Source organism: Sturnus vulgaris, chromosome 29 (genome assembly GCF_052056855.1).
Source record: "Sturnus vulgaris isolate bStuVul1 chromosome 29, bStuVul1.hap1, whole genome shotgun sequence".
Classification (NCBI taxonomy): domain Eukaryota; kingdom Metazoa; phylum Chordata; class Aves; order Passeriformes; family Sturnidae; genus Sturnus; species Sturnus vulgaris.
This window is the reverse complement of record NC_142271.1, coordinates 4,958,719-4,985,157: the sequence shown is the minus strand read 5'-3', so window position 1 is coordinate 4,985,157 and position 26,439 is coordinate 4,958,719. Positions and strand designations below refer to the sequence as shown.

The following is a 26,439-nucleotide window of genomic DNA, read 5'->3' as shown; positions in this document are numbered from 1 at the left end:
TTTTAACCATCAGCTCATCGGGGGAGATCCGTCTAAACGCCCCAGTGTGAATTCCCACCTTCGTACCCGAGGCAGCAGCACCGGACACCCCCAGAGTGAGTTTTGTTTTGTATTTCTCGGCCACTTTTCCACCTTGGGATCTGGAAGTTTGGTAAACACTCGGTGCAGCCTCCCCGGGTGGGTGAGGTCGGGTTTGTGCTCTCTGCCTCCAGAAAGGTTTGGGCTCTGAGTCAGCAGTCAAGTCCAGGGCTTGCATTTTCTGTAACACGAAATGGATTTAAAGACACCTCGGGCCGAGCTGGGGCTTCCAGAGCAAAGCAAATCCCCCAGAAAATCGGGGTGTGGAGGGGATTGTCCCCGTGGAGCTGCAGCAGCAGCACCTGAGCTGTCCCAGCTCATCCCAGGCCGAGGCTGAGGCTCCTCCTGCTCCCTGCATCCTCCTTTTCTCTGCCACATGTGATGCTGACAATGTTCTGGTCCATGCCACGAGCCCAGCTTGGCCGGATCCATCAGATTTAGATAAGAGCAGGGCTGATCTCTGCTGGGATCTAATCGGGCAGGAGCAGCCCAGGCAGCCGTTGACTCTGCATTTCCTCTGCTTGATAAATAATTCTACTTTGCAGATCCCCGTGATAGCTCAACCCTGTGTTATTCCGGCCCTGCCTCAGAAAAATGATCCATCTTTATGCCCAGGACTGGATCTAGTAAAATAATCAGTTGTAAATAAGGCCAGGTTTTTGTTTGGGTGCCCAGGTCTGGGCTCCCTGCACTCAGAGTTCCTCACGGAGCCAGTCCTGGACAGCAGAAACAGAGGAGACAAAGGTCTGAGAGTGAAAATTCCTCTCTGGAGAGGGAGAACAGAGCTGCAGCTCCAACCCACGGCTGCTTTCCATGGAGGGGCGCAGTGCCTGGCTGGAATTTCGAGGGATTTTTGCCATAAAGATTCTTTAATCACCAAGAGTGTGGGTCAGCAGTGCTGGCAGTGCTGCATCACAGGGAAAATGGAATCAGGGGTGGCACAGCTCTGCTGCCAGGAAAAAGGGACAGGACAAGGGGAAAGAGGCTCAGAGGTTGGAATTTCCTCCTGGAAAGGGTGGTCAGGCCTTGGAAGTGCCCAGGGAGGTTTGGAGTGCCCATCCCTGGGTGTCCAAGGAATTCTGGATGTGGCACGGAGGGCTCTGGGCTGGGGATTGGGCACAGGTTGGATTTGGTGACCCTGGAGGGATTTTCCCACCTAAATAATTCTGTGATCCACAGCAAACCCTCTGTGAGGGATTCCAGCCTTCTGTACTGCTATGAACTAATAAATTTATTCATTTATTTCATGACTTTTGAGAGAAACGAGGATTTCTGTGACCTCCCTCCCACGTGCAGCTGAGCCTGGAGCTGTCACTGCCCCTCTGCCACCCTCTCAGGGACATCCAGGAGTGTCCAGCACCACCACAGGCTGTAATTTCTGCTTCCAAACTGTCTCAACCAACATCAGCCAGTGACTCAGAGCCCGGAATAGAAGACTGGAAATTGAAATTCACGCTGCTCCTCCTCTGACCACCGAGCCCTGCAGCGCCGTGTGGGCACATTTGGGAATCCACCTTGGGACAGTCATTTGCTCCAGTGCTAAAGAGGGAGGGAAATAGGAAAAAAAAAATAGGAATAAACCGGTACTAATAGCTATTTAATTGCTCGTGAACTTTTCTGAGTAAAAAACAGGGGCAGCTCTTCCCCACCCAAATTTGGATTCTGGCTCTTTCCCAGCTGAAGTCATAGCCCAGCTCTCCAGCGGTTTTTTTGCTTTTTTTTTTTTTTTTTTTTTTTTTTTTTTTTTTTTTTTTTGTTGGGTTTGGGGTTTTTATTACCGAGTTCCTATCTGCATCTGGACTGCCAAAAATGCCTTTTTTTTCCCCCCCCAGGAAACAGCAGTGTCGTTTCTCCTCGTCAGCCACCCCAGTGAGCGAGTTCTCATCAGCTCAAGTGACAACAAATGCAGGTGCTCCTCTGCTTTTTTTCTGTGCAGGGCGAGTCCTTCCAGCAAACTTCGGGAGGGAGCAGCTGTTTCCAGTGAAAAAAAACCACCATCCTGCTGACCCAAGCTGAAATGTGACGTGGAAATGGGATTTTTTAATTTATTTTTTTATTTTTTTGACCTTGAGAGTTACAAAGTTGCTCCAAAGGAGGGACCCTGCGAAGATTAAAAATAACTAATCTTTGTAATGCTTCTGCAGCTCACAGGGCTGAGTGAATTCATCACAAAATAAAGGGCCAAAGCTTTAAATAGCACCGAGGAGCACAAGGCTTTTGATGAGTTTTTGAAGTCTTCAGCTGAAGAACTCGCCCGAGCATTCGCAAACATTCATTTAGGAACAGCTGGTTTTCTCAACTGCATTCTTGTCTCATTTTTCCCCTCGTTTTGTTCACACACACACCAAAAAAAAAAAAAAAAAAAAAAAAAAAAAAAAGATACTTGTTGCTGCAGATGTTTAGGGGAGGCTGTGTGGATGAATAGAACGTTGATTTTTCCTCAGTTCGGGGCTCATTTTAGCTCCTGATTTTCGGGTTAGGCGCTGATACAATGTCTACATCTCTCTGTGTGTAATTGTAGATATTTTGTGTCCCTCTCCCTCGCACGCCATGTGGGTTTAAGCACTCATCCACCATGAATAATGTCCAGGGCCAGGTCACAAACTTCCCATAGCGGGGGCCCTATTTGCATCCAATCCAGGCCATCACAGGGAACCTCCAGCTCAGAAAACCCAAACAAACCCAGAAACTGCTCCTGCTGCGGGAAATGCTCCAGGGAAGGGGGAAAGAGAAAGGGAGGAGAGAAAAGGGGATTTTTTAAAAAAAAAAAGAAAGGTCGGGTATTTGGGGTGAATGGTGATGTAGGATGGGCTGGGTGATGGGGCTGGTGAGGGGGCGGGAATGGGGCTGAGGAAATGGGGCTGAGGAAAAGGGAAATGGGGGTGAGGAAATGGGAAATGGGGCTGAGGAAAAGGGGCTGAGGAAAAGGAAAATGGGGGTGAGGAAATGGAGAATGGGGCCGAGGAAACGGGGCTGTTCTCCTGGCGGGGTCTACAGGAATTGGGGCTGCAGGGATGGATCTGCGGGGGTTGAGGATGCGGGAACGGGGCTGAGCTCCCGAAGGAGCCTGCGGGGAACGGGGCTGCTGTACAGGAGGGGTTCGGCCTCAGGGATGCGGGGATCGGGACTGAGGGATCGGGACTGAGGGATAGAGGCTGTTATCCCTGCGGGGGCTGCAGGGATCGGGGATTTGGGATCGGGGATCGGGAGTATGGGGTTGGGGGATCCGGGATCGGGAGTGCGGGATGGAGGCTGTTATCCCTGCGGGGGCTACGGGGATCGGGACTGCGGGGATCGGGGATTGGGGATCGGGGATTGGGGATCGGGAGTATGGGGTTGGGGGATCGGGGATCGGGACTGCGGGGATCTGGGATTTGGGATCGGGGATCGGGAGTGCGGGATGGAGGCTGTTATCCCTGCGGGGGCTGCGGGGATCGGGACTGCGGGCACCGGGGATGCTCGGGCCGAGGAGCTCCGGGGCCCGCGGGGCGGGGGCGGCCCGGGGAGGGGGGTGAGTCCGCCCGCGGCAGCGCATGCTCCCTGCCGGGCACAACCTGCCCTTTTAAACGGCGGCGGAGGCGCGGGCACCGGGCTGAGTGAGCCCCGGCTGCTGCGGAGGTACGGCTGGGCACCGGGCTGGGCACGGGGCTGGGCACGGGGCTGGGCACGGGGCTGGGCACGGGGCTGGGCACCGGGCTGGACCCCGGAGCGCGGGGGAGGGAGGATGCGGGATGCGGCAGTCCCGGGATGCGGCTCCTGCTGCCTCCCCCGGGGGGGATTTTTGGGGTTTTAGGGGATCCCGCCGCACTCACAGCCAGCACCGAGCGCTGCAGGAGGCGCTCGGGGTTTGACGCTCCTGCGGGAAAACAAAAAAAAAACCCAAACAAACAAACAAAAAAAAAGAAACAAAACCCGCGCGTGTCGGGAAGCGGAGCGGGAGTGGCCGCAGGTGGGGCTGGGCGAGGGAGTCCTGTCCTCCCCGACAGCTCTCCCCAAACTTCTCCTCCTTGCAGCGACATCCGCGGGGACAGCGCTGGTTCGGGGATTTCCGAGCGGGCACGGAGTTTGGGAAGCGGGATGGACCCGCAGGAATCCTGAGCGCCTGCGGGGACAGGTCAGTGAAGCGCCGCAATCCGAGCGGGGCAGCGCCGGCAGAACCGCGAGCTTTCATCGCACCTGGCTGGAGGTTCTGATTTGGGGCTGGTGCCTCCCCTTCAGCTCAGTGGGATCTCTGCTGCCTCCACAGCCGTCCCTAAATGCCATCGTGGGGATAATTCCAGGGATTCCTGCCTTTGGCAGGAGTCGAGATTTTGGTGGTAAAACGTTGTAGTTGTTTATGATAAACATAAACTGCTGGACTCGTTTGTCTTCCCACGGATGACAGCTTTAGGAGGAAGGGAGAAGCACTAAATTAAAATTATTAATTTTGTGCTGGTGATGGCCAGACCTAGCAAGATGCTCGATTTCCATTTTTGGAAATTCAGAATTCAGGAGCAGCTTTCGTGGTGCTCACCTGGACCTGTTGGACTCACGAGCAGCACAGGGAGAGTGGCTCAAAATCCCATTTTTCCCCTGTTCTGGTTCTAGATGTGATTCAGGAGAGCAGCCTTGACGTGTGTAACATGAGAATATCTCCGAATTTATAGAAATAGAACATGAGTAAGAACTTCAAAAGTACCCAAATGACCTGGGCACTGAAGTCATGCAGACACTCCTGAAAAACGTGTACCAGCCTTGAAACCTTTTCTATTATTCACCCCACCTGCAATTTTCTTTCTTTCTTTATTATTTTTTTTTTTTTTCTTTTCAAATATGTGATGCTGCCTGGGCTTTCTGGCATCCTCCAGAGCTGCTTCTCCTCTTGGGGAGTGGCACTGGAGCCAGATTGCCAACCCTGGGGTTCCGGGCTGTGCCTAAAACTCTGGAATTTTTTTGCCACAGAACATCGTGGAAGCCAAGAGTGGGATTTAGGGGTGGAAAAAAAAAAAGGATTAGGAATCTAATATGGATAACAAGGATCTCCAGAATTAATAGCGAATTAAATGAGAGCTTTACAGGGGATATAAATCCCTGTATTTCAGGACATAAACTGATCCTGGGATTTTAGGGATATTCCTCAAATGCAGCGACTTCTGTGGGTGCCGTGTCCTCTTCACGAGGTCCCAGTGACAGCACCTGGAGCTCCAGGTGTTCCCCAACATCTGGAATGTGCAGATCCAGCCTGGAGGCAGCAGCCCCGTCCCCTGCGAGTTTCACAGCTCATCATCCCCGGAGTAAAGCAGTTGTAGATGCCTCAGTGTGCTCCCAACTCCACCGCCAGCATCGTTTTGAAGGAGCAAAACCCGTTTTTTATCAGCAGATTTTTTTTGTCCCTGTCCGTGCTGCATCCACGGTGGGAGAGGCTGGAATCCCTGCCCTGATCCCTGAGTTTAAAAACACAGCCCTGGGTCTACTTTATCTTTGCCAGAGTCCCTAGGAAATGATGTTTAGCATAAACTCTTGGTAACCTTTTCCCCAAACTGTTTATTTCGCCGGAGCACTCAAGTGCTGCCGAGGGGAGGAGGGGTGCTTTTGGGGTTTTTTTTTCTCCCTGAGTTTCCTCTCTTTTCAGCCAAAGCATCGGCACCGAGCTCAGGGTGATGGCTGGGCTCTCCTGGCTGATTGGGAGTGCATTAAAAATAATTAAAAAAAAATCACCTTAGTGCCGTGCTCAGGGGCTTTTTCCTCCTCTGATTTGCTCCCTTCAGAGGTTTGCAGAGCTTTTGTCACGCTGGGGGTGGCTGAGCCTTCCAGAGGAGCCCCGAGTTTGTGTTTATCCCCCAGGAGAGGCTGCTTTAGGTGCTCTTTATGTGTTGCTGTCTCCTCGTCTTGGCTGAGGCAACAGCAAAGCAAAGCTCGGCCTGCTGGCTGAAATTTGGGGAGGTTTTTGATGGATTTGAGGCTCTGAAGGAGCCAGGAGGGAAAGGAGCAGAGGGATGGGAGGTGGTGCTGGGGGTAAAGCCTTGTTAGGAGCAGGGAGACACAGAAACCCCAAATGGGCTGGATTTCCTCTCTTTGGAAATAATTCCATCAGGTGATGGAGCAGGCAGCCAGTCCAGGACAGCTCCTGGTAGTTAAACCCAGCCCAAACAGCTAAACTCCAGCCCAAACAACTAAAACCCAGCCCAAACAACCACCCTGGCAAGTCTTGTGACCCCTCAGCCGTGTTTAACCCATGATCAAAGCTGAGTGTGGAGCAAGGGAGTCATGAGAAGCTCGTGAGCAGCTCTCAGCTCCTCTCGGTGCTGATTTCTTGGTTTCTGATTGCTCAATATCACACATCCAGGCTGCCCGTGGGAGATCAGGGGAAGGGGGATGGAGACCCTCGGGGAGGAATCCTGGCTTTTAAGAAGCAGAGGGAAGTTTTCAAACTGTCCCTGCGAGGTCGCCAGGCGTGGATCTGCACAATTTTGCACTCAGCATAAAGAAAAGAATGATAAAACAGTAAAATACAGGATTATTTAACAGCTCTGTGCCCCAGCGTTCTGTTGTGTCAGGCTGAGGATGTGAAACTTGTGCTGTCCCTTGTGCTGCTCTTGTTCCTCGCTGCTGGAAGAAGCTGATCCCGTGTCCTGGAGCTGCTGATGTGCCCAACCCACTGAGCTGTGGGGTTGCTTGTTCAGAAAACAAAGCTGAGCGCGACTCTGAGGCCACCATTTCATTCCTGTTTGCCTGCGTGGTGTTCCTTGGAGGTCCCCTTAATTTGTGCCTTTCCCTCCTTGTTTTCATATCCTAAAATGTCAGTTCCTCTCGCCGTTCCCAAATATTTGCTTAACATTTTGCCAGCCTGCAGAAGAGGAGAAACAGACCCCCGTGAATATTGTCTGGCAAAATAAGGAGGAATGTGGTCCCAAAGGCTCCTTTGTCTCAGGGCTGGAACACACACAGCAAGGAGCAGGTGCCTGATTCGCAGCTCTGAGCAGTTTTTCCTCCTCTCTCTTGCTGCACATGAGCTGAAAGTTCTCTTAGTCCACATCCCAAGGACTGGCCCTGTCCTTCATCCAGGGAAACCTTGTGGGTCGTTGTTGATCTGGGGAGTTCAGAGCCAGCTTTTGGTGACTTGCAGATGAATTCTCATTGTTGCCAGGGCTGGAACATTCAGGAGATTTAAGGATGGCCTCTGGCAAATAATGAGGTTTATTTGAAAATAGCAACTTAAAACAATGCCGAGTGCTGGGGTTGGTTTGTGAGGTGTGGAAGTTTTTCCCTTCAATCAAGGGAGCTGTTTTGGGGTTTTTTTTTCCCATCTTTGTGTTGTTGGGAGCTGAAGTTCTCCGTGGTGGTTTGTCTGCAGGAGCTGGGACTTCGGGAAAAACAGAAATATAATGAGTGCAGTGACTCAAATCCGTGCAGGTTGTCAGCACTCAGAAGACATTAATGTTCTCACAGAGCCAGCTCCAGGAGCTGTGGGCAGCACCGAAATCCTGCTTTAGATTTATGGCTTGAGACTTTGGGTGAAATGGGGCATGCAGGAAAATCCCTGGATCACACTTGGCTTCCCAAACATCCTGCTGGGATCTGACTCGAATCTGCATGAAGAAGCTGAGGTGAGGATCAGACCTCAGCTCTGCTGCTGCTCTGTGCTCCAATTCCCTGTTCTTAATTTAGGATTAATGAGCAGAACTGGCTCTTGGGTGGGATTTGATGTAGGGTGTGACCAAACCCTTCCACCTGAACTGGACCTTGTGAGTGATTTTTATCCCTGGTGGTGATTTTGTGACTTTTCCAGCAGGCTGGGAATGCTGGGCTGGATCTGCCACTGCTCCAGGGTGTTTTTCTGCTCTTTCCCCTCTCCTGGAGCTGTGGGGTCACATCAGCCTGGAGAGGAGACACCCAAAGTGGATTTTGGGCACATCCAGGACCCGAGCTGACACTGGGTGTCCTGTGAGTGCTCTCGCTGTGATCACCTCGCTCCGGATCCTGGCACGAGTTGCCAAATTCTCCCTTCAGAGCTGTGCAAAGAGAATAAAGGATTGTTGTGGTCACGGGGCCAGCGCTTCCTTGGAGGCCACCAGTGCCTCGTAAATCCAGAGAGCACAAAGGGACCAGGAGGTGACAGTGACAACAGGCTGTGGTGCCAGGTACGGCTCGTGGTGTGACAGGGGAGGGCTTTGTGTGGCCAGAGGTGCCCTCGGGAATGTGGTGGCAAACAATTCCTGTAAATTTGGGAACGCTGGTGACAATTCCAGGGCATTTGGGAATGTTGGTGACAAACAATTCCTGTGCATTTAGGAATGTGGTGACAAACAATTCCTGTAAATTTGGGGACGTTGGTGACAAACAATTCCAGGGCATTCAGGAATGTGGTGACAAACCATTCCTGTAATTTGGGAATATAGTGACAAACAATTCCAGTGCATTTGGGAACATTGGTGACAAATCCGGTGCATTTGGGAATATTGTGACAAACCATTCCTGTAAATTTGGGAATGTAGTGACAAACAATTCCTGTGGATTTGGGAATGCTGGTGACAAACAATTCCCAGTGCATTTGGGAATATTGTAACAAACCATTCCTGTAAATTTGGGAATATAGTGACAAACAATTCCAGCTCATTTGGGAATGTTGTCACAAACAATTCCAGTGCATTTGGGAATGTTGTCACAAACAATTCCTGTGCTCCAGGGGCAGCAGGAGCAGCTGGAGCAGCGCTGGAACAAAAGGCTGCTGTGCCCTGGCCAAGGCCGAGTGAGCAATTAATGGGCCTGGAAGGGCGGCTTTTCATGAGGATCGACTGGAACCAGGTCTGGGAGCGAGGCTGGAGAGGGCTCCGAGCGCTCAAATCAAAAGGAGAGAGCAGCAGTGACACGGGGGATAACTGCAGGGAGGGCAGGAAGGAAGGACGGACACTTCCCAGCTATTAAAACCTTTCCAGCCCATGGATGGGGAAATTCCTGCAGCCTCGGGGCTGGAGGATGTGCAGTCCCAGGGAAGACGATTCCAGAGGGGCTGTGCTCGTGCTGCCCCCAGATCCTGCCATTCATCCCTGCCCTGGGGGCACAGGACGAACCTTTTGGGCACAGCAGAGTTTTTGGCTGTCCCCCTGCATGGCTGGTGGCATCCAGGAGGTGCCGGGCACCAGCCCTTGGCCAGCTCTGCGTGGGCACAGCTCGCCCCAGGTGCCCTGGCCGTGTGCCCAGAGCGTGCTGCAGGAATATCAGAGCCCTCCCTGAACTTTACCCCAGCAAATAACAGCAAGAGGGAGCCTGGTGTGGAGAGAAAATCCCGCCCCTGCTCAACCCTCGGTGCACAAACTCCCATTCTGGGGTTTTTAACAGCAAAACTCGAGTCATTCCAGCTCTCTTTCCCTTCCCTTTTCTGCCACCAAAAACCCCTCAGCATCCCTGCTCAGAGGGCTCTGCAAAAATCCAGGCGGCTTTGAACTTGAACCCCGTGCCTAATTAGTGAAAAGCTCATAATTTAGGGCTGATGTTCTTTCCAGGGATCAAAATAGAAGTGAGGTTCCTGTTTGGGTGGGGAGTGAGGGGATGGTAAAAATGCCTCACTCCATTCTCCTCCTGTAGAAATGGCAGCTTTGAGCCTTGGGTGGTTTTTTTGTTTGTTTGGGTTTTTTGGTTTTTTTGGTTTTTTTTTTGTTTGTTTGTTTGTTTTGTTTTGGTTTTGGTTTTTTTTTGGTTTGGTTTTTTTTTTTGTTTTGTTGGGTTTTTTTTGTTTTTTTTTGTTTTTTTTTAATTAAAAAAAAAGAGGAAAATTTCCCTTCCAGATATTCCTCACTGCTCTTTTTTGGGGTGAGTGTTCAATCCCTGCATGTTGTGAGTCCATAGCACAATTCACTGATATTGAGAAGGGGGGAAAAAGGAAAAAGCTTTTTAAGTTCTCCATCGAGACCTTCCAGTGAAAACTTATCTGCCTTAGAAAATAAAAATCTGATTGCTCCTTATCTTTGCAATTATCAGGCAGAAATTAAATGGTGGAATCTCCCATTTCCAGCCCCAGGCCTCGTGGCTGGTCTGTCACGATAAGGAGCAGTCTCCCTGTGCTCCAGCAGTGATCTCAGGGCTCTCATTAACCCCCAGGCAGGAGCAGCTTTTGCTACCCCAGGCACATGAAACTGCTTTTTTTAAATTTTATTTTTTTTTAATGGCTCTGAGCTGTGGATTTTGCCCTTAAAACACCCCCAGAAAATTCCCGTTATTTCCTGCACACCTTCCCCTCTGGCAGAGGGTGCTGATGTGACAGAAAATCCCTTGGGATGTTGGCACAAACTCCCTTCCACGGCCAGGGGGGTGACTGGGAGGGTGAAAAGGGATGGGAGGACAAGGACATCTCAGAGCAGCTCCCGGTTTAAAATATTTGAAGAGTTTTGCTTCATTCCTTCCCTTTTTTTTTTTTTTTTTTTTTGGCCCATTCCCGTGCCAGGGACACCAAGGGGCACAGCCTGGCTGTCCCTGGGCTGGCAGTGCTGGGGGCTCAGCTCTCCCAGCTGTCCCGGGGCTATTCCTCACCCTGCAAAGGCTCTTTTGTCTCCTTCAAAGCCATGACCTCATTTTACAGACAGAAAACAGAGGGGGGAGAAACCCCCCAACCTGCCGGGGGAGGTCACAGGGCCGCCTGAGGGATCTGTTAGCTCTGGCAGGGACACAAATAACCGGGACAGCCGAGCAGAAAATTGCCATGAAGAGATGCCCTAACGACCATGGGATTGCACCAGGGCCACCATTAGCCCCGTGTGTGCCCCAGTGTCTCCTCTGAGCTACAGCACGGGCTCAGGCTCCCAAAATTTGCAGCCAGAGGGGCTCTGGAGTGCGTGCCTGTTGCTCTGAGTGGGGTTTGGGGTTGCTCCCTTTGTTTTTCCTGAGGCTCGTGGCTAAAGCAGGGAATGGTTGGAGTTCAGTGTTGGGTGGAATTGGTCTGTGGGCACAGTTTGGGGTCAAGGATATTCCTCATCTCTCCTAAAACTCCAGGATTTGTTCCTGCACTGCTCCATAGACCGAGGGTTGGATTTGCAGCCTCGTGTCCAGCCTTGGTCTTTGCTCTTGCCCTGGATTTTGCTCGGGCACCAGAATTGTCCTTTCCACCCCAGCGCCAGTCTGAGCCTCCTCTGGCCCCATCAACTGTCAGAACATTCCAGATCCAGCCAGGAATGATGGGGCAGAGCTCCTGGAGCTGCCTGGAAGGAGCCCGAGCTGGGCTCCCACGTCCCCTGGTGCAGAATTTCTGCTCCAGCTGCGAACAAGAAGTTCCAGTTTCACTTCCCATTTTCCCCCCAGCCCCGTGAGCAGAGGCAGCAGAGCACCGAGGGCTCCTGACTGCCCATCTCCCCCCGGCCACAGAGGGGGAAATGATGATTTTTTTTTAATTTTTTTTTTTCCACTCAGCACCGGTGGTTATAGCTCAGGAGTTTTGTGTCGGTGTGTTCAGTGCTGGGCTGGCCCCCGTGGGTGCTCTGAGTGCCACCAGCACCGGTTTGCTCTGCCCTTTCCCAGTTCCACTTTGTCGGGGTAAGCACTTTGTGGTCCCTCTTGTGCTGACAATTTTTCCCCGAAAGATTTCAGCAATGCAAAGGCAGGAAATCCCATGTGCTTGCTCGGGCAGGGCTGGTGGGGAGGGAGGATTCCTCCCCGGGAGCTGCAGGGGAAGGAAAAGCAGATTCTGAGTGTTCCCAGGATTTGGGTGAGTGCTCTGTGGCTTTGCTTTGCCTCTGGGGTGGCTGCTGGAGATGTCCTGAGCCCTGGACAGTCCTGCTGGGGGTTTTGAGGGATTTTTTTTGTTTGAGGGGGTTATTTTTTGGGGGTTTTGTTGGTTTTTTTTTTTCTTCCAGTCCCAGAGCTCTGGGGACAGTGAGGACAGGGGGGTGACAGTGCTGCATTCCCTGCAGGATGCTCCCCTGACAAACACAAACCTTTGCAAGCCTCACCTTTGCCGAGGACGTGTCCATGGATAACAAACCCATCCCGGAGCCCCAAATTCCCTCCCAGTGGGTGACTGGGATGCCCAGCCAGCCTTACTGGGCTGGGTCTGCTGGGGAACGGGGGGCTCTGAGCCACCTGTTGGCCTTGCAGCCGTGGGGAGCCCGCTGCCCTTTTTAAGTGTCCGTCTCTTTTTCCTCTCTCCTCACTTCCCGGGATTCCCTTTACAACCAGCCCATTGTGCTGCGGGCTCCAGCAGCTGGGTGGAGTGTTTCAGGCTCAAGTGTAATTTCAGTGCTTTTAAAAGCTTTTGGAGGGGCTTTTTTTTTTTTTTTTTTTTTTTTTTTTTGCTCCTGAAGAGGACAGCAACGCCAACAAGGGATAATTTGATGGATTACTCTGCGGGGCTGAGGGGCTCTCCTTAATCCCCTTTGTGGGGCTGTTTGAGGAGACGCAGAGCAGAAGCCCCCAGCCCCAGGCAGAGAAAAGGCAGCTCAGCAGGGTGGGTTTTACACTCTGACACATAAATACAGGCCCTGGTCATGTGGTGCTGGATATAATCTGTGCCCGTCCCCACGCCGAGGAGAAGGGGGCACCTGGAGGGGGCTCATTTTTTTCCCCCTTTCCAGTTCAATTTACATTTTGATTCTTCTGCCTTTAAAAAAAAAAAAAAAAAAAAAAATAAGCGGAGAAGAAAGGCCGGGGGAGAGGTTGATTTGGATCAAGTGCCAGGGGTGATGGGCACAGCCTTTAAACAGCAGAAATGAGTGAAAAGCAGAAGCAGATCATCTCATTTCCCCTCCCGCTCCGGAACGGGGGCTCCTCTCATGAATGAAAGCGAGAGCTTGGGTCGTGCAGCAGCAAAACAAAGCTGGGGCTGTGCTGAGGAGCCAGCCAAGCTTGTCTGGAGCTGCCTGCAGCCCTGACTGCGGCTCAGGGGAGCGTGACCAGCAGGGCTGAGCCTCCGGGGCTGAAACGCTGCTGCTTCCGCCTGTGTTGGGTTTGTTTGGGTGTGTTGGGGAGTTTGGGAGGTTTTGCTGGATGAAGTTTGGTGAGGTGATGCCAGTCCTGAGCGGGTAAAACGCTGCCAGGTCCTGCTGTGCACCAGCACAAATCCCAGCGTGGCTCCTCCAGCCCGGGCTGGAGATCCCTCTGCAGCTGAGCTCGGCTTTAGTGCAGCTTTTCAGCCCATCCCCACTGGGCTGAGCTCATCTTTGGGGTGGCCCTGATGAGCTGAGGCTCATCCCAGCAGCCCTGGCCCCAGCTGTGGTGCCCAGCCCCAGCTGTGCTGCCCAGCTCCAGCTGTGCCCGGCTCCTGGCCATGCTCCCAGCGTGGGTGGCCAAGGGTGAAGCCCAGCCCAGGGCAGGGCAGGGCAGGGAGCTGCTGGCTCTGCCCTGGCCCTGGGCTCGTTTCTGTCCCTCAGAGAGAGCCACAAGTGTCAGCCCGGCCTGTGCTGAGGCAGTGAGGCCGTCAGTCAGACAGGGGCTCCTGTTGGGGACGGGAGGAGGAGGAGGAGGAGGCCGGGCTGGAGCTGCTGCTCTTTGCTGGGAGGAAGGCTCCTGGCAGCAGCAGATCCTTTGGGCTGTGGGGCAGCAGCCTGGGGCTCAGCCCTGTGTGAGGTTGGTGCTGTGGGGTGAGGTTAAAGCATCCCTGGCACAGCTCCTGGCAGGAGTGTGGGGTACCAGGGGGGAAGGGCAGGCAGGACAGGGATTTCTCCACCCTTGGGGCTGGCCATTCCCAAATGGAGGTGTCTGTGTGCCAGGGATCCCTCCGTGCCTCAGGAGCCCAAAAGCTCAGGATTTTAGCAGCAGGATCCCCCTGTAGGTGCTGCAGTGCAGGAGAGAGCCACCCCCCAGTCCTGACAAATCCAGGGTGTCCCGGTGTGGAATTTGGAGCTGTCATTGGGAATTGCCCCTTCCTGTGACTCTGGGAGCTCCTGCATCTCCCATTTGCCACGGATTGATAGCTCTGCCTGCTGGACTCTGCCCTGGGGGATGAGGGAGGGAATCCCAAACCCATCAGGTCTTCCTTGTTCTCCCCAGAGAGGATTTCTGCTCCTCCCTAAGAGCGGAGCCTCAAAGGAAACGTGGAGTTAATTCCGAGAGCCCAAATAACTCTCCCTTCTCCCCTCTCCCTGCTCTGTGAATGGGGTCAAGGAGATTTGGGAGGGGAGGAGGGCTGGGGAGGGGGTCAGCAGAGGTCAGGTGAGTTTTCCATTCCATCTGAGGAGCCTGCCAGAGCTATTCTCCATGGTGCATTTCCCATTCAGCAGCGCTGAATGGACACTGATAGCTGTGAAAGGCCCTGGCTGCTCCCCGAGCTCTCTCCCCTTGAGCTCTCTCCCAACCCTTTCTTCCAAAGGGCTTCCAGGGAATTCATAAAGAGCCCCTTGGAAGGTTGAAAATGTCGTGTTGTGAATGGGAACCCTTTGCCTTCCCCTCTCTCTGGGTGCCAAACGTGGCATGGGCAGGGAAGGTGAGGATCTGCAGCCCCACCTGAGCCAAGGGATTGCTTTTCCTACGGGAATAAAGCAGAAAAAGGGAATTCCTAAGGGAATTAGTAATAAAATAAATTTTAATAATGATTAGAATTTTAATAAGGGAATTAATAATAAATAATAAATAATTAATAATTAAATCATCAGATGATTTAGGTTGGAAGGGATCTTGAATCTCATTTTGTTTCACTCCCTTGCCACATGCAGGGTCACCTTCCAGTGCCCCAGGCTGCTCCAGCCCGGGCTTGGACACTTCCAGGGATGGGGCAGCCACGGATTCTCTGGGAAACCTGTGCCAGAGCCTCAGCACCCTCACCCTGATCCCAGTGCTGTGCTGTTTGTTGAGCTGTGGAGGAGGTGCACAACCCCTGCAAACCAAAGCTCCAGCCACGTTTGACATCATCTCCGGGTCCCTCTGCACCAATAGCAGAGATGATGGAGTAGCAGGACATGGATTCTTCCAGGAATAAATGAGTTTTTCTCTGCCATGTAAGTACACCCACGTTTTCTTTTTAAAATAACCAGCCCTCACTCTTCACTCTAAGCACTGCTGAGATGTGATTTCCTCTCAGCCCTTCTGCTTGGAAGATTCAGGAGATTGGGAGGAGCAGAGCCTTGTGTTTGCCCAGCAGTGCCCTGCACATCCACCTTTCCCAGGCGTTTTGGGGCTGCTTTTTCCTCAAAGCTTCCCTGGCTTCATCCTCTCTGCTGCCTTTGTCCAGCAGGGCTTTGCTGCTGCCCTGGACCCGCCCTCCTACCTGGCTGCCAGGTGAGGCAGCCTCTGGGAGTTGATCTGCTGTTTCTCTGCAGGGAAAGGGGAGGAAAAGTTGGGTTTGCCAGCTTTAAAAGCCAAAAAAAAAAAAAAAAAAAATCTGTGTTTTTGGAGATGGTTTGGTTTTCCCTGGGGAGGGAGAAGGAAGAGTTGATGTCCCATGGCACGCCAGCTCCAGCAGCAGCTGTGGAAACCCCACATGTGGCTCCCTTCTGCTCCCCAGTGCAGGAAACCTCCAAAAATCCTTTTTTTTTTTTTTTTGGGGAACTGCTGTTATCCTTGTCCAGGTGCTCCTTGAGGAGGAAAGGACAAATCCTGTTCCTGCTGTGGGAATTTGGGGAGGGTGAGAAGTGCCAGTGTCACCTGTGAAAAGTCTCCAAAATCCCTGTGGGATGGGCAGGGTGCTGCCAGCTCCCCTGGGTGAGCTCTGACTGCTGCTGTTCCACCAGCTGGAACAGGGTTTGGATTTTCCTGACTCCTCCCAGAGCCAAACAGTCCCGAGGATAAATCCCCCTGGGAAAGGTTGGATTAGGGATTTAAGGAAAGTTGTTGGTGTTGCTGCTGCTGGGGTTGTCACTCGGGGCCAAGCCTGTCACCTGCAAATCCACAGGGACTTCTTGTTGGCTTTAAAAAGAAAATACCAACCCCACATCCTAAATCTGTGCTGGAGCCACCAGCAGACCAGCGAGGGAGGGTGATAAATGTGAATATCAGGGGGGTTTGGGGCAAATTTTTTGGGGCAAAAATTCAAAATTTTGGGGGTAAAAAGAGCTGGGGTTTCCTCAGGGCAGCACCATGTGAGGGGTGCCAGCAGTGTTTGCTCAGCCCTCAGCGAGGGGCCCGGGCACAGGATGGTGTGGTGTTAATAACACCACTGTTATCAGCACAAAGGGAGGGCCCTGAAACCAAACCTGAGCTGGGTTCCACCTCTGCTGCCCTGTGAACGCTGCAGCACCTGCCAGGGACGAGGTGAGTCCTGGCTCCCTGAGCCTCCCAAATCTCCCTTTTCCAGCCCCTGTCCTCACCAATAATCAGTTCAGGTGATTTTCCTACTCAGCACTGTCTTTTTCCCCTGTCTCTATGCTGTGGAAACGACTAAAGGAGTAATTAATGGGTATTGGGATAAAGTTCAGCTCGAACAGGAAAGTTCATCATCATCAGCTGCAGTTTTATCTACAGCTTTATTGCAGTTGAGGTTTCTCATCCCTGGCTGTTGGTAATTATTGCCTCAGGGATTTGTTTTCTCGTTAAAGCCCTCGGAGGGTGTGAAGGGGGAGGACAGGTCTGCTCCTAACTGAAATAAAAAATCCAGCTCTGCCTCCAAACTGGAATTCTCAGGCAGGTGGACAGATCCCTGCTGCCTCCCCAGCGCTCTGTCACAGCAGCAAGAGGGAAGAAAACAATTTTTAATCTGTGTGAGGCGGCTTCTGCTCGATGTTTGGGGTTTATTTTGGGCAAACTCCCCCTCTCTGAGCTCTCCACACCCCAGACTCCAGCAGGCAGTGGGAATTACATCCCCTTTTGGGGTGTAACAGCGATGCTGGCTCCGTTCATTTTGCCTGGTGACTCTGGGAATGGCAGAGTTTGTGCTGCCGGGGCTGGGGCTGGAATTGCTCATCCCGGGGCTGGAATTGCTCATCCCGGGGCTGGGATCCCTCCTGACCGAGCCGGGCTGGCACAGGCTGTGCCTGAGCCCCACCTGGGCAAGGTGGGCGCTGCTGTCCCCGCTCTCAGGGATGCTCAGCCCGCCCGGGGCCGCTTTGAAGCCGCCTCTGGTGATTAAAGCGAAGCCGCTCCCCTCTGTTTGCTGCTTGTTTGACCTTGGTTTAAATTGGTGGCGGTTGTTGAAAGGAAGGATCTGCCGTGATCAGCTCAGGGGAGGTGACGGGTCCCAAAAGGACAATAATGGGATTTTGTGGAGTGGCACTGGCAGCTCCTGAGCTCAGCAGTGACAATTCTCCGCAGCAATGAGAGGCAGGGAGTGATGGCTGAGCCTCGTCCCCGCCGTGCCAGCCTCCCCCAGCCACCCCTCGTGGGTGACACGGCGAGAGAGAGGAAAGGGACAAAACTCTGCTGTCTGTACCTGCCTGCCCACACCTGGGCAGTGATGGAGGCCTCGGGGGGCTCTGATTTCAACTCCCCGAGGTGTTTTCAACAAATTTTGAGGGTGCTGGGGACCTTGGAGTCATTTGGAGCTGGGAGGGATCTGCTCCCTCCTGCCCTGGCTGCTCAGCCCCTGATCCCAAGGCCTCTCCCTCCGGAGAAGCTGGAGACAAGGGAGCAGTTACAGGGCAAATAAATGACTCAGGCTAATGAGTAAGGTAATTGCCATTCGTTGTTAGATGAGGCTAAAGTGGGTCAGGTTTGTTTGTGAAACTCCACGGAGGCACCATCTGTTCTCTGTGCCCCATCCCAGGGGCTGGGGATGGGATTTGGGTGGAATTGCTGCCCCAGGAGCCTGAGGAGCAGCACAGGGAGGGTCCTGGTCATCAGGCAGGGGCGTGGGGGGCTCTGGAGATGAGCCCATGTGGCTGCAGGCACTCCCCTGATCCTGGGAGGGGGCTCTTAAGGGATTTCCCTCTGAGAGGAGACCCCAAATCCTTTGTCTCTGCCATCTGGAAGAGGCGGCTGGACAGGATGGAGAGGTCATCAATCCCCAAGGGCAGCATCGGGTTTTCCCAAACCCTCGGAGACAAACCTTGGCAGGGATGGAGCTTCCATCCTTTAACCTGCCCCTCTCCCAGCCCGCTGGGATGGGGACAGTCCCTTGCAGCAGTGACACATCCCTGTGGTCCCTGCTTTTACCTCATTCCCTGCGTGTTTAACGCTCTCTCCCCACAGACCACAGCCTGTGAGCAGGAGGGGGAGCCTGCGCTGGGATCCCTGCCTGGGCTCTGCAAGAACAGGAAGAGGAGAAGACCACGGTTCCTTCACCGTTGATAAAATGGGAAGCAGCATCTCCCCAGCAGCCCGGCAAGGGAAGCTCCAATCCTCGCCTGGGGGGCATCCCTGGCAGCTCTGCAGCTGGCAGGACACAGCCCGGTGCCACTGAGGGCTGGGGACAGCGTGGCAGGGTGGGCTGGGGACAGCATGTCCCTGCAGAGCCGCCGGAGCCAGCTGCTGCTGGTGAACTCGCTCACCTTCGGGCTGGAGGTGTGCCTGGCCGCTGGCATCACCTACGTGCCACCACTGCTGCTGGAGGTGGGAGTGGAGGAGAAGTTCATGACCATGGTTTTGGGTAGGCGGCTTTTGTCACTTCTTTGAGGTGGTTTTTTATTTAAACCTTGCGGTTTGGTTGGTGGGAAGGGGGGGGGTGAGTAAGAGCAGGGAGAGTTATCCCTGCAGGGCTTGGTTGTGACCCACTGAAACCTCCCAAATTTGCAAACCATCCCTTGTAGGAGTGCACACAGAGCTGCCGTGTCCCTGTAACACCTCCCTGTCTCTTCCCCAGGGATAGGCCCCGTGCTTGGGCTGGTTTTTGTGCCACTCATCGGCTCGGCCAGCGACCACTGGCACAGCAGCTACGGCCGGAGGAGACCTTTCATCTGGGTGCTGTGCCTGGGGGTGCTGCTCAGCCTTTTTGTCATCCCCCACGCCAGCAGCCTGGCCAGCCTGTGTGCCCTCAACCCCCGGCCTCTGGAGATCGCCTTCCTCATCCTGGGCATCGGGCTGCTGGATTTCTGTGGCCAGGTGTGCTTCACCCCGCTGGAGGCTCTGCTCTCCGACCTCTTCCAGGAGCCGGACAATTGCCGCCAGGCCTTCTCCATGTACGCCTTCATGATCAGCCTGGGGGGCTGCATCGGGTACCTGCTGCCAGCCATCGACTGGGCCTTCCTGGCACCTTACCTGGGCAGGCAGGAGAGCTGCCTCTTCACCCTGCTGGCCCTCATCTTCCTGGGCTGTGTGCTGGCCACGCTGTTCGTGACAGAAGAAGCCGCCCGGGGGGATATCCCGGATGGGCCAGCGCTCAAGGACACGTCGCCAAAGCCATCCCCGTCGTGCTGGCAGCTGGCCCGGGGGTCCTGCGTGCTGCAGGGCAGGCAGGTGCTGCAGGCTGCCAGGAACGTGTGCTCGCTGCTGCCACGCCTGCACGGGCTCTACTGTCGCATCCCCAGGGTCATCCGCCGCCTCTTCGTGGCCGAGCTCTGCAGCTGGATGGCTCTCATGACCTTCATGCTCTTCTACACCGATTTTGTTGGGGAAGGGCTGTACCACGGCGTGCCCAGGGCCAAGCCGGGCACGGAGGCCAGGCGTCACTATGATGAAGGTGAGCCTGGCGTTCCCTGGGGTAGAAACATCATGGGAGATCCAGGTGGGCTCAGCTCTGTTGGTAACGTCCCAAAAGAAAAAGGCTACAACAAGTTTGGGTTTGTGTGGATAGGTCAGGAAAGGACATTTTTGCCACGGATGCCAGAGCGTGGCACAGGGGACCAGGTCGGGAAACACCTCCTGGCAGGGCAGCCCTGGCCTGGGGCTGGGCTCCTGAGGGGCACAATGGTCTGGCAGGTTGCACAGGGAGCAGCATGGAGCTGCCTCTGTCTGCAGGCTCTGCTGGCTCCTGGCACTGCTCTCCTCTCCTTCTCCAGTGAGGGTCCCCGTCCTTGGAGAGCAGGGTGGGGAATTCAGGGTGTGCTCCATAGCAGTGAGGTGGGATTTGCTGCTTCTTCCCTCCATAGCAGTGAAATTCCCACCTCCCAGCTGGTTCTGGGAGCCTTCCAGCAGCACTCCCAGCTCTCAGCCCCCTCTGCAGAGCTTTAGTGCTGCTCACAGACCTGGGACACTGCTCCAGCAGCCCTTTACCTGCTCACAGGTGTTACCTGCTGTCCCATTTTGGCTGCTGCATTCTGCCAGAGCTTTGCCTCCCTGCCTAACCACACTCTTCCTCTCTCTAATCCAAATCTTTCATTTTGGAGGCACCTTCCTGGCCCTCCTCCTGCAGTTTTCCACTCGGAGGGCCCTGCAGCACACTGCCCCTTTGTGCTGGGTGTCTGTTTAACTTAGAGGCAGCTTAATTATTATTTAACACTTGCACTGTTTAGCTCGCAGCAGGTCAGCCCTCCATTGTGCTGGCTGTCATAGAAACATGTGTTGAGTAATGATCCCTGCTCCAAAGAGTTAATGGCTTTAATTCCCTGAAATCTGAGAGATCTTTGCAAAGGGTAAGGTCCGGATTGCCACCGGATACTGCAGTTTAGAGCATGTTCTGTACTTTACCTTGGCTCCAGCACAATTCCTCCTGCCTTTGTTCTGCTGCTGCCTTTGGCACCAGATAACAACGGATCCTGGTTCAGCAGCAGGTGACAGAGCAGGAAGGGGCAGAAATGACTTCCAGAGGCAGGGATGGTGTTCGGGTTCCCTCTCCCGTGGCTGGGCTGGGGTGCCCAGGGTGGAGGGAGGGTTTGGGGGTGGCTGCTGCGATGCTGGGAGTGCTCAGGTGATGCTGCTCTGCTTCCTGAGGCTGGCAGGGCTGGCTGTGCCTCGCTCTCTGTTAGAGAGTTTAGGACTGAAGCAGAGGGAGGGATGTTTTGGAGTTTGGGACTGACAGGGAAGGGTGTTTTTTAGAGCTAGGGACTGACAGAAAGGGAGGGGTGTTTTGGAGGTTAGAGACTGAAGAAGGGGGAATGATGGTTTTGGGGTTTGGGACTGATGGAAAGGATATTTTGGGGTTTAGAACCGAGGGAAGGATGGTTTTGGAGTTTGGGACTGACAAGGAAGGATATTTTTGAGTTTGGGACTGACAAAGAGGAAAGGATGTTTTTGGGATTTGGAACCAAGGGGAGGATGGTTTTGGGGTTAGGGACTGACAGAGAGGAAAGGATGTTTTTGGGATTTGGAACCAAGGGGAAGATGGTTTTGGGGTTAGGGACTGACAGAGAGGGAAGGATGTTTTTGGAGTTTGGGACTGACAGAAAGAGAGGGATATTTTGGGGGTTAGAGATTGACAGAGGGGGAAGGATGCTTTGGGGTCTGGGACCAAGGGAGGGATGTTTTTGGGGTTTGGACTGACAGAAAGAGAGCGATGTTTTTGTGGTTAGGGACTAACAGAGAGGGAAGGATGTTTTGGGATTTGGGGCCAAGAGAAGGATGTTTTTGGGGTTAAGGACCGAGGGAAGGATGTGTGGGGGCAGCCAGGGCAGTGTCCATCAGCCCTCTCCCCCTGCAGGTGTCCGGATGGGCAGCCTGGGCCTCTTCCTGCAGTGCATCACCTCCATCTTCTTCTCGACAATCATGGACCGCCTGGTGAAGCACTTTGGGACCCGGGCAGTGTACCTGGCCAGCGTGGTGTTCTTCCCCGGGGCAGCCTTTGTCATGTGCCTGTCCCACAGTGTCACCGTGGTCACCATCTCTGCTGCCCTGACAGGATTCACCTTCTCTGCCCTCCAGATCCTGCCCTACACGCTGGCATCCCTCTACCACCACGACAAACAGGTGGGGATCTGCCCCAGGGCCCTGCATGTTTTTTTTTTTTTAATATATTTTTCCCATATTTTAGGGAAACTGGTCTGGTTTAGTTACCCACATAGGAATTCTGCAGCTCTGCCAGCCTGAGGTGTGATAAAACTCAAGGGTTTCCAGCTCTCACAGGTCCTGCTTTCCAGTTTTCGTCCACAGCACCATGATCAGTAAAATGAAAACCCAAAGCTCTTCCTATTCCCTTAGCTCCAAGAAAAATAAACCTTGTGAAACTTGTGACACCAGCACAAAAGCTCGTAACCCTGTCCCACAGATGTTATCCTTGTGGAGAAGTCCTAGGAGGTTCCTGAGCTGCACACTGGATTAATGGGAGTTTCTCCTGTGCTGCAAATGCAGAATTAATTTGTGGTTTGTGAGCAGCTCTTTCATCCCAGGGGCAGTGGTTGGCTGTGCCGTGGAATAAGCAGGAGTTGTTACCACAGGCATCCAGATGTTCCCATTGAACAAACCCTTCGGAACAGCCCATCCCAATTGGCACCAGGAGCCCTGTCAGAACGGGGGGGGGGTGGTGAGGGAATGCTCAGCTTGGCAAGAGCTGCAGCTTGGCTGGGATCTCCCATGGATGTTTTATCAATGGAATGAAACCCAAACTCCACGTTCCCAAGGCTTTGCCAAAGGCTGGGAGTGCAGAGAGGGGAGGGCACAGCTGCCTTTGGTCTCTCCTGCCCATGGGCTGCTGGTGTGAACAAATGCTCTGTGGGAACACTCACAGACCTCACAGCTCGAGCAGAGCGAGGCAAAAAAAGGGTGAGAGGGAAAAGATTTCGGTTCCCTCTGCTCCCTTTTTCCTGGCTGGAGCAGTGGAGCAGCTTGGTTGAGGTTTGCTGCAGAGCTGAGAAAGGAGCCCTTCCCCGAGTTCCCAGCACTGTTGTGTCCCAGCTGGTGGCACTTTTAAACATCCCAGATGAGAAGTGGCTGCTCGTGCCAGGCTCTGGCTTTGTGTTCCCACAAACCCCAAATATTCCTGTTTGCCCTGCCCTGGTACCCCAGAGCAGACCCTGGCTCTTCACTCCTGCCCTGCCTCAGGTGATTTTAGGCTGGGCTCAGCTCAGGTTCCTTTGGCACCCAGTGAGGAGGTGACAAAAGCACGAAATATCCCCAGGCTGGCTTTGGGCTGTTGAGCACAGCCCAGGCCCCGCTTGGCTGGGCTCCCCAGGTGAGTCAGGGCTGCTTTGGGAAGAGCCAGCCTGGCTCCTGGGGCCCGTCTCACGTGGGCCAGGCTCAGGCTGGCACTCCCCAGAACACACACAAAGCTCTGCTTTTGCTCTCCTGCACGAAAACAAGGCTCCCTCCTCACACACCTCCCTCCTTCCCACAGGTATTTCTGCACAAATACAAGAGGAAAGAGGAGGAAGATGCTGCTCTGCTGGACAAGAAATCCACCTTCTCCAAAGGGCTGCTCTCCAGCCAGAAGCTGCCTTACCAGAATGGCCACACTGGGAGCCTCTTCTCCTCCTCCTCCTCCTCCTCCTCCTCCTCCTCCTCCTCCTCTTCCTCCCCTCCAGCCGTGTCCAGCTCCTCTCTGTGCGTCCCCTCCTCCTGCGACGTCTCCCTGCGGATCGTGGTGGGGGAGCCAGAGCTGGGGGCTCCTGGCAGAGGGATCTGCCTGGACCTGGCCATCCTGGACAGCGCCTTCCTGCTGTCCCAGGTGGTGCCCTCGCTCTTCATGGGCTCCATCGTGCAGTTCACGCAGTCTGTCACTGCCTACATGGTGTCAGCTGCTGCTCTCGGGCTGGTCGCCATCTACTTCGCTACCAAAGTTGTTTTTGACAAGGGTGACATGGCCAAGTACTCGGTGTGACACGGCTGGGTGGCAGAGCCAGCTGCGTGTGAGCCCACAGGGTCATTTGTGGGGTTGCCTGGTGTGGCATTGCTGTCCCCAAGCTGCTGCTGTCACCCCCCGGGGGTGGCTCTGGGGCTGGGGGCAGCGCGGGGTTAATCTCAGGTGTAAATAAGAGGCTCTGGGGCTTCGTGCTCAGGGCCAGAAGTGCTTTCCAAAGGTGCCTTCAGCAGAGGGGAGCAGGGCACAGCAGCACCAAAGGGGTTCTGCAGGGGGGAGAAGGGAATTGGGGTGCTCACGGGTCGAGGGGATCCATCCCTGCCTCTGCTCTCCTCTCCCCCTGCTTGGTGCAGTTTTTACCCAATTTCTTGAGCAATATTTCAGCAAATGGGACGCTGGGAGGAGATTTCCTGGGGGGGAAAAAAAAAATAAATAAAAAGGCAGCGAGGTGGTTGAGGTTTGGCTGTGGGGGTGCCCAGGTGCACACCCACATTTCTACCCTCCTGTCCTTCCCCCACCTCCATCCAAAACCATCCAGGAGAAAAGTTACTGTGCCTTGTTTTGGGAAAAAAAACAAGGAACATCCCATTAGGACCAGTTCCAAAAGGTGACTTAACATTTACCTATGTACCGGCTTGCATCAGATAGAGAGAACTTCTGAGCTTTTTTTTTTTTTTTTTTAATGATTGTTTTTACCTTTTTTTTCCACACAGTTCTCAGTCACTCTGACCTCTCACTCCTCACCTCAGTGCCTGGGTCTGTTTTTGCTCTCTCCCCTCGTGGATCCATGATGTTGTGCCTGCTCCACACACAGGGGAAATCTGTGCCCAGAGGGGTTTTCAGAGCTTTTTCAGAGTTTTTCAGAGCAGGCAGAGCTCTCCTGGAAGCCCTGGGGGGAGCTGCTGATGAGTCAAACTCAGACCTGGAGTTGGTCACTGCCTGCTTGGGCTTTCTTAAAATGTGTTTTATTTCCAGTCAGGAGTGCCTGGAGGCAGAGCAAAGCCCTGTCAGAGCACGGCAAAGCACCTCTTGATGTCCAGGTTATTTTGTCCCCTGGCCTGTCCCAATCCCTGTCCCCAGTAGCCCAGCAGGGACAAATTCTGGCCACTCCAAGAGGAGGAGCTGGGTGCTGGTCCAGGTCAGGGAGGATGCAAAGAGCGTGGAGGAAAAGCTGGGTTGGAGCTGTGAGCACAAACCCCAGCAGTCCTCGACTCTGCCTGGCCTAAACCAGCTGCTTGTGACTAATTTTTTTTTTTTTTTTTTTTTGTGGAGGTGTGTGGGCAGCCAGAGGCACTTGTGAGGTCGGGCTGGAGGGTGAAATGTTGCTATTTTGGCAAAGTTTTGTCAGCCTGTCCCTTGGCAGCCAGGCTGGGTGACTCCCCTGCTGTCTGAGCCGGGCCCTCAAAGCTTTGCAATCGTCCCTTTCCCGTCAGGGGTCACTGTTTTTGTTTTAGCTCTTCTCAAATTATAGCCCTGCCAGCCTCCCTTTCCCACAGCAAGGGCTGCGTGCTGACTCGCAGCTGTTTTGGGGACGGATTTGGCAGTGCCCTAACCACTTCCAGAAACAGTTTTGGGGGTCTGGACATCCTACCCCGGCCTCTGTCCACTGCAGCAGAAGGATTGGAGACAAAATCCTACTGCCAGAAATGGGCTTGAATAAATTCTGCCCTGACCCAAGAGTGAAAAGCCCTTTATTTTTAATATTTCTTATGTAAATGTGAGGAGCTTGCACTGCACAGAGGCTGCTCTGATGCTCAAGTGATTTTGATAATTTAAGTGCCTAAAGTGCTTCCACACTGAGCTTCAGGTGCAGGGGGTTTGGTGGGAAAGGCCTTAAATTCTTCATTTCAAACGCCCAGGTGATAAAGCAGAGGGTCAGAGGGGCACAGAGCTGGGGTTTAAAACTGGAGATCAGTGAGGGAGCACGAGGAAATCATTACAAAATTGCCTTTTTTGGCTTCTTGTAATTAAATTTCTGTGTCAGGATTACATGCAAGCAATGGATTTCTAGTCTGGGTAAGAGCATCCCTTACCTGCTGTTTCTGATATTCCCTGTGTGACCACAGGATTCCTCTAGGATTTGCTCCTGTCTGGCCACAGGTTTGGGTACGAGCTCCTCAGAGCTGCTGAGCAGGAGCTTTTCTCTTCCAGGTATGAGGTGAATCCCTTCCTCACAGGTGAATCCTTTCCTTTTTGGGGTTTGGAGTGCGGAGGAGGGAGAGCTGTGGTGTAAATTCCCTGTTGTGAATCCCTGGGATAGGGAAGGACTGGGGGGATGGATGGATGGATGGATGCTGGTTTTCCTTTTTGAGGTCACATCCTGCCCGCGAGACGTTCGTGTTTTATTTATTCGGTAGAGTGAATATTTTGTATACGGCGCGAGAGGAAGGCTTTTATTATAAATTTTTATGGAAAAAAAAGTGTTGGGGAGGGGAAGAAAATAAAAAGTGTGGAAAGAGGGAAAAACTCCTGAGCTGGCCGCGAGGGGGCGCCACCACCGCGGGGAGGGGGCGTGGCCAAGGAATGATTGACGTGGGAGCGCGGCCAATCAATGAGGGGCGTGGATTGGGGCGTGGCCAAGGAAATGATTGACGTGGGTGCGTGGCCAATTAATGAGAGGCGCGTTTTGGGGCGTGGCCAATGAATGATTGACGTGAGGGCAAGGCCAATTAATGAGGGGCGGGGATTGAGGCGTGGCCAAGAAATGATTGATGTGAGGGTGCAGCCAATTAATGAAAGGTGTTGTTTGGGGGCGTGGCTAATGAATGACTGACGTGGGTGCGCGGCCAATTAATGAGGGGCGTGTTTGGGGGCGTAGCCAATGAATGATTGACGTGGGGCGCAGCCAATTACTGAGAGGTGTTGTTTGGGGGCGTGGCTAATGAATGACTGACGTGGCCGGGTTGTGGTCAATGAATGAGGGGTGG

The 26,439-nt window shown here is 53.6% G+C and overlaps 1 protein-coding gene across 4 annotated transcripts; it reads left to right on the top strand.

The window, feature by feature from the left end:
- The first annotated feature begins 3,677 nt into the window (after positions 1 to 3,677).
- On the top strand, positions 3,678 to 25,978 carry SLC45A3 (solute carrier family 45 member 3). 4 transcript variants are annotated; one of them, XM_088180247.1, is made up of 8 exons: positions 4,092 to 4,192; positions 7,412 to 7,664; positions 7,850 to 8,198; positions 14,694 to 14,975; positions 18,100 to 18,496; positions 18,710 to 19,525; positions 21,422 to 21,687; positions 23,051 to 25,978. In XM_088180247.1, exons 5-8 carry the CDS (start codon positions 18,349 to 18,351, stop codon positions 23,531 to 23,533), a joined length of 1,713 nt encoding a protein of 570 aa, XP_088036373.1. In that variant the 5' UTR covers positions 4,092 to 4,192; positions 7,412 to 7,664; positions 7,850 to 8,198; positions 14,694 to 14,975; positions 18,100 to 18,348; the 3' UTR covers positions 23,534 to 25,978. The 4 variants fall into 4 exon arrangements, with proteins under 4 accessions (XP_014728145.2, XP_088036373.1, XP_088036372.1 ...); XM_088180246.1 differs by having other exon boundaries at positions 7,847 to 8,198; XM_014872659.2 differs by lacking the exons at positions 7,412 to 7,664; positions 7,850 to 8,198 and adding an exon at positions 3,678 to 3,696.
- The last annotated feature ends 461 nt before the right edge of the window (positions 25,979 to 26,439 follow it).

Excerpts from the sequence above, each read along its gene's own strand:
- SLC45A3 (XM_014872659.2), top strand. The coding sequence starts at position 18,349 with ATGTCCCTGCAGAGCCGCCGGAGCCAGCTGCTGCTGGTGAACTCGCTC. Across the intron at positions 19,526-21,421 it reads CAGGCGTCACTATGATGAAG|GTGTCCGGATGGGCAGCCTG; the intron begins GTGAGCCTGGCG and ends CTCCCCCTGCAG. Across the intron at positions 21,688-23,050 it reads TCTACCACCACGACAAACAG|GTATTTCTGCACAAATACAA; the intron begins GTGGGGATCTGC and ends TCCTTCCCACAG.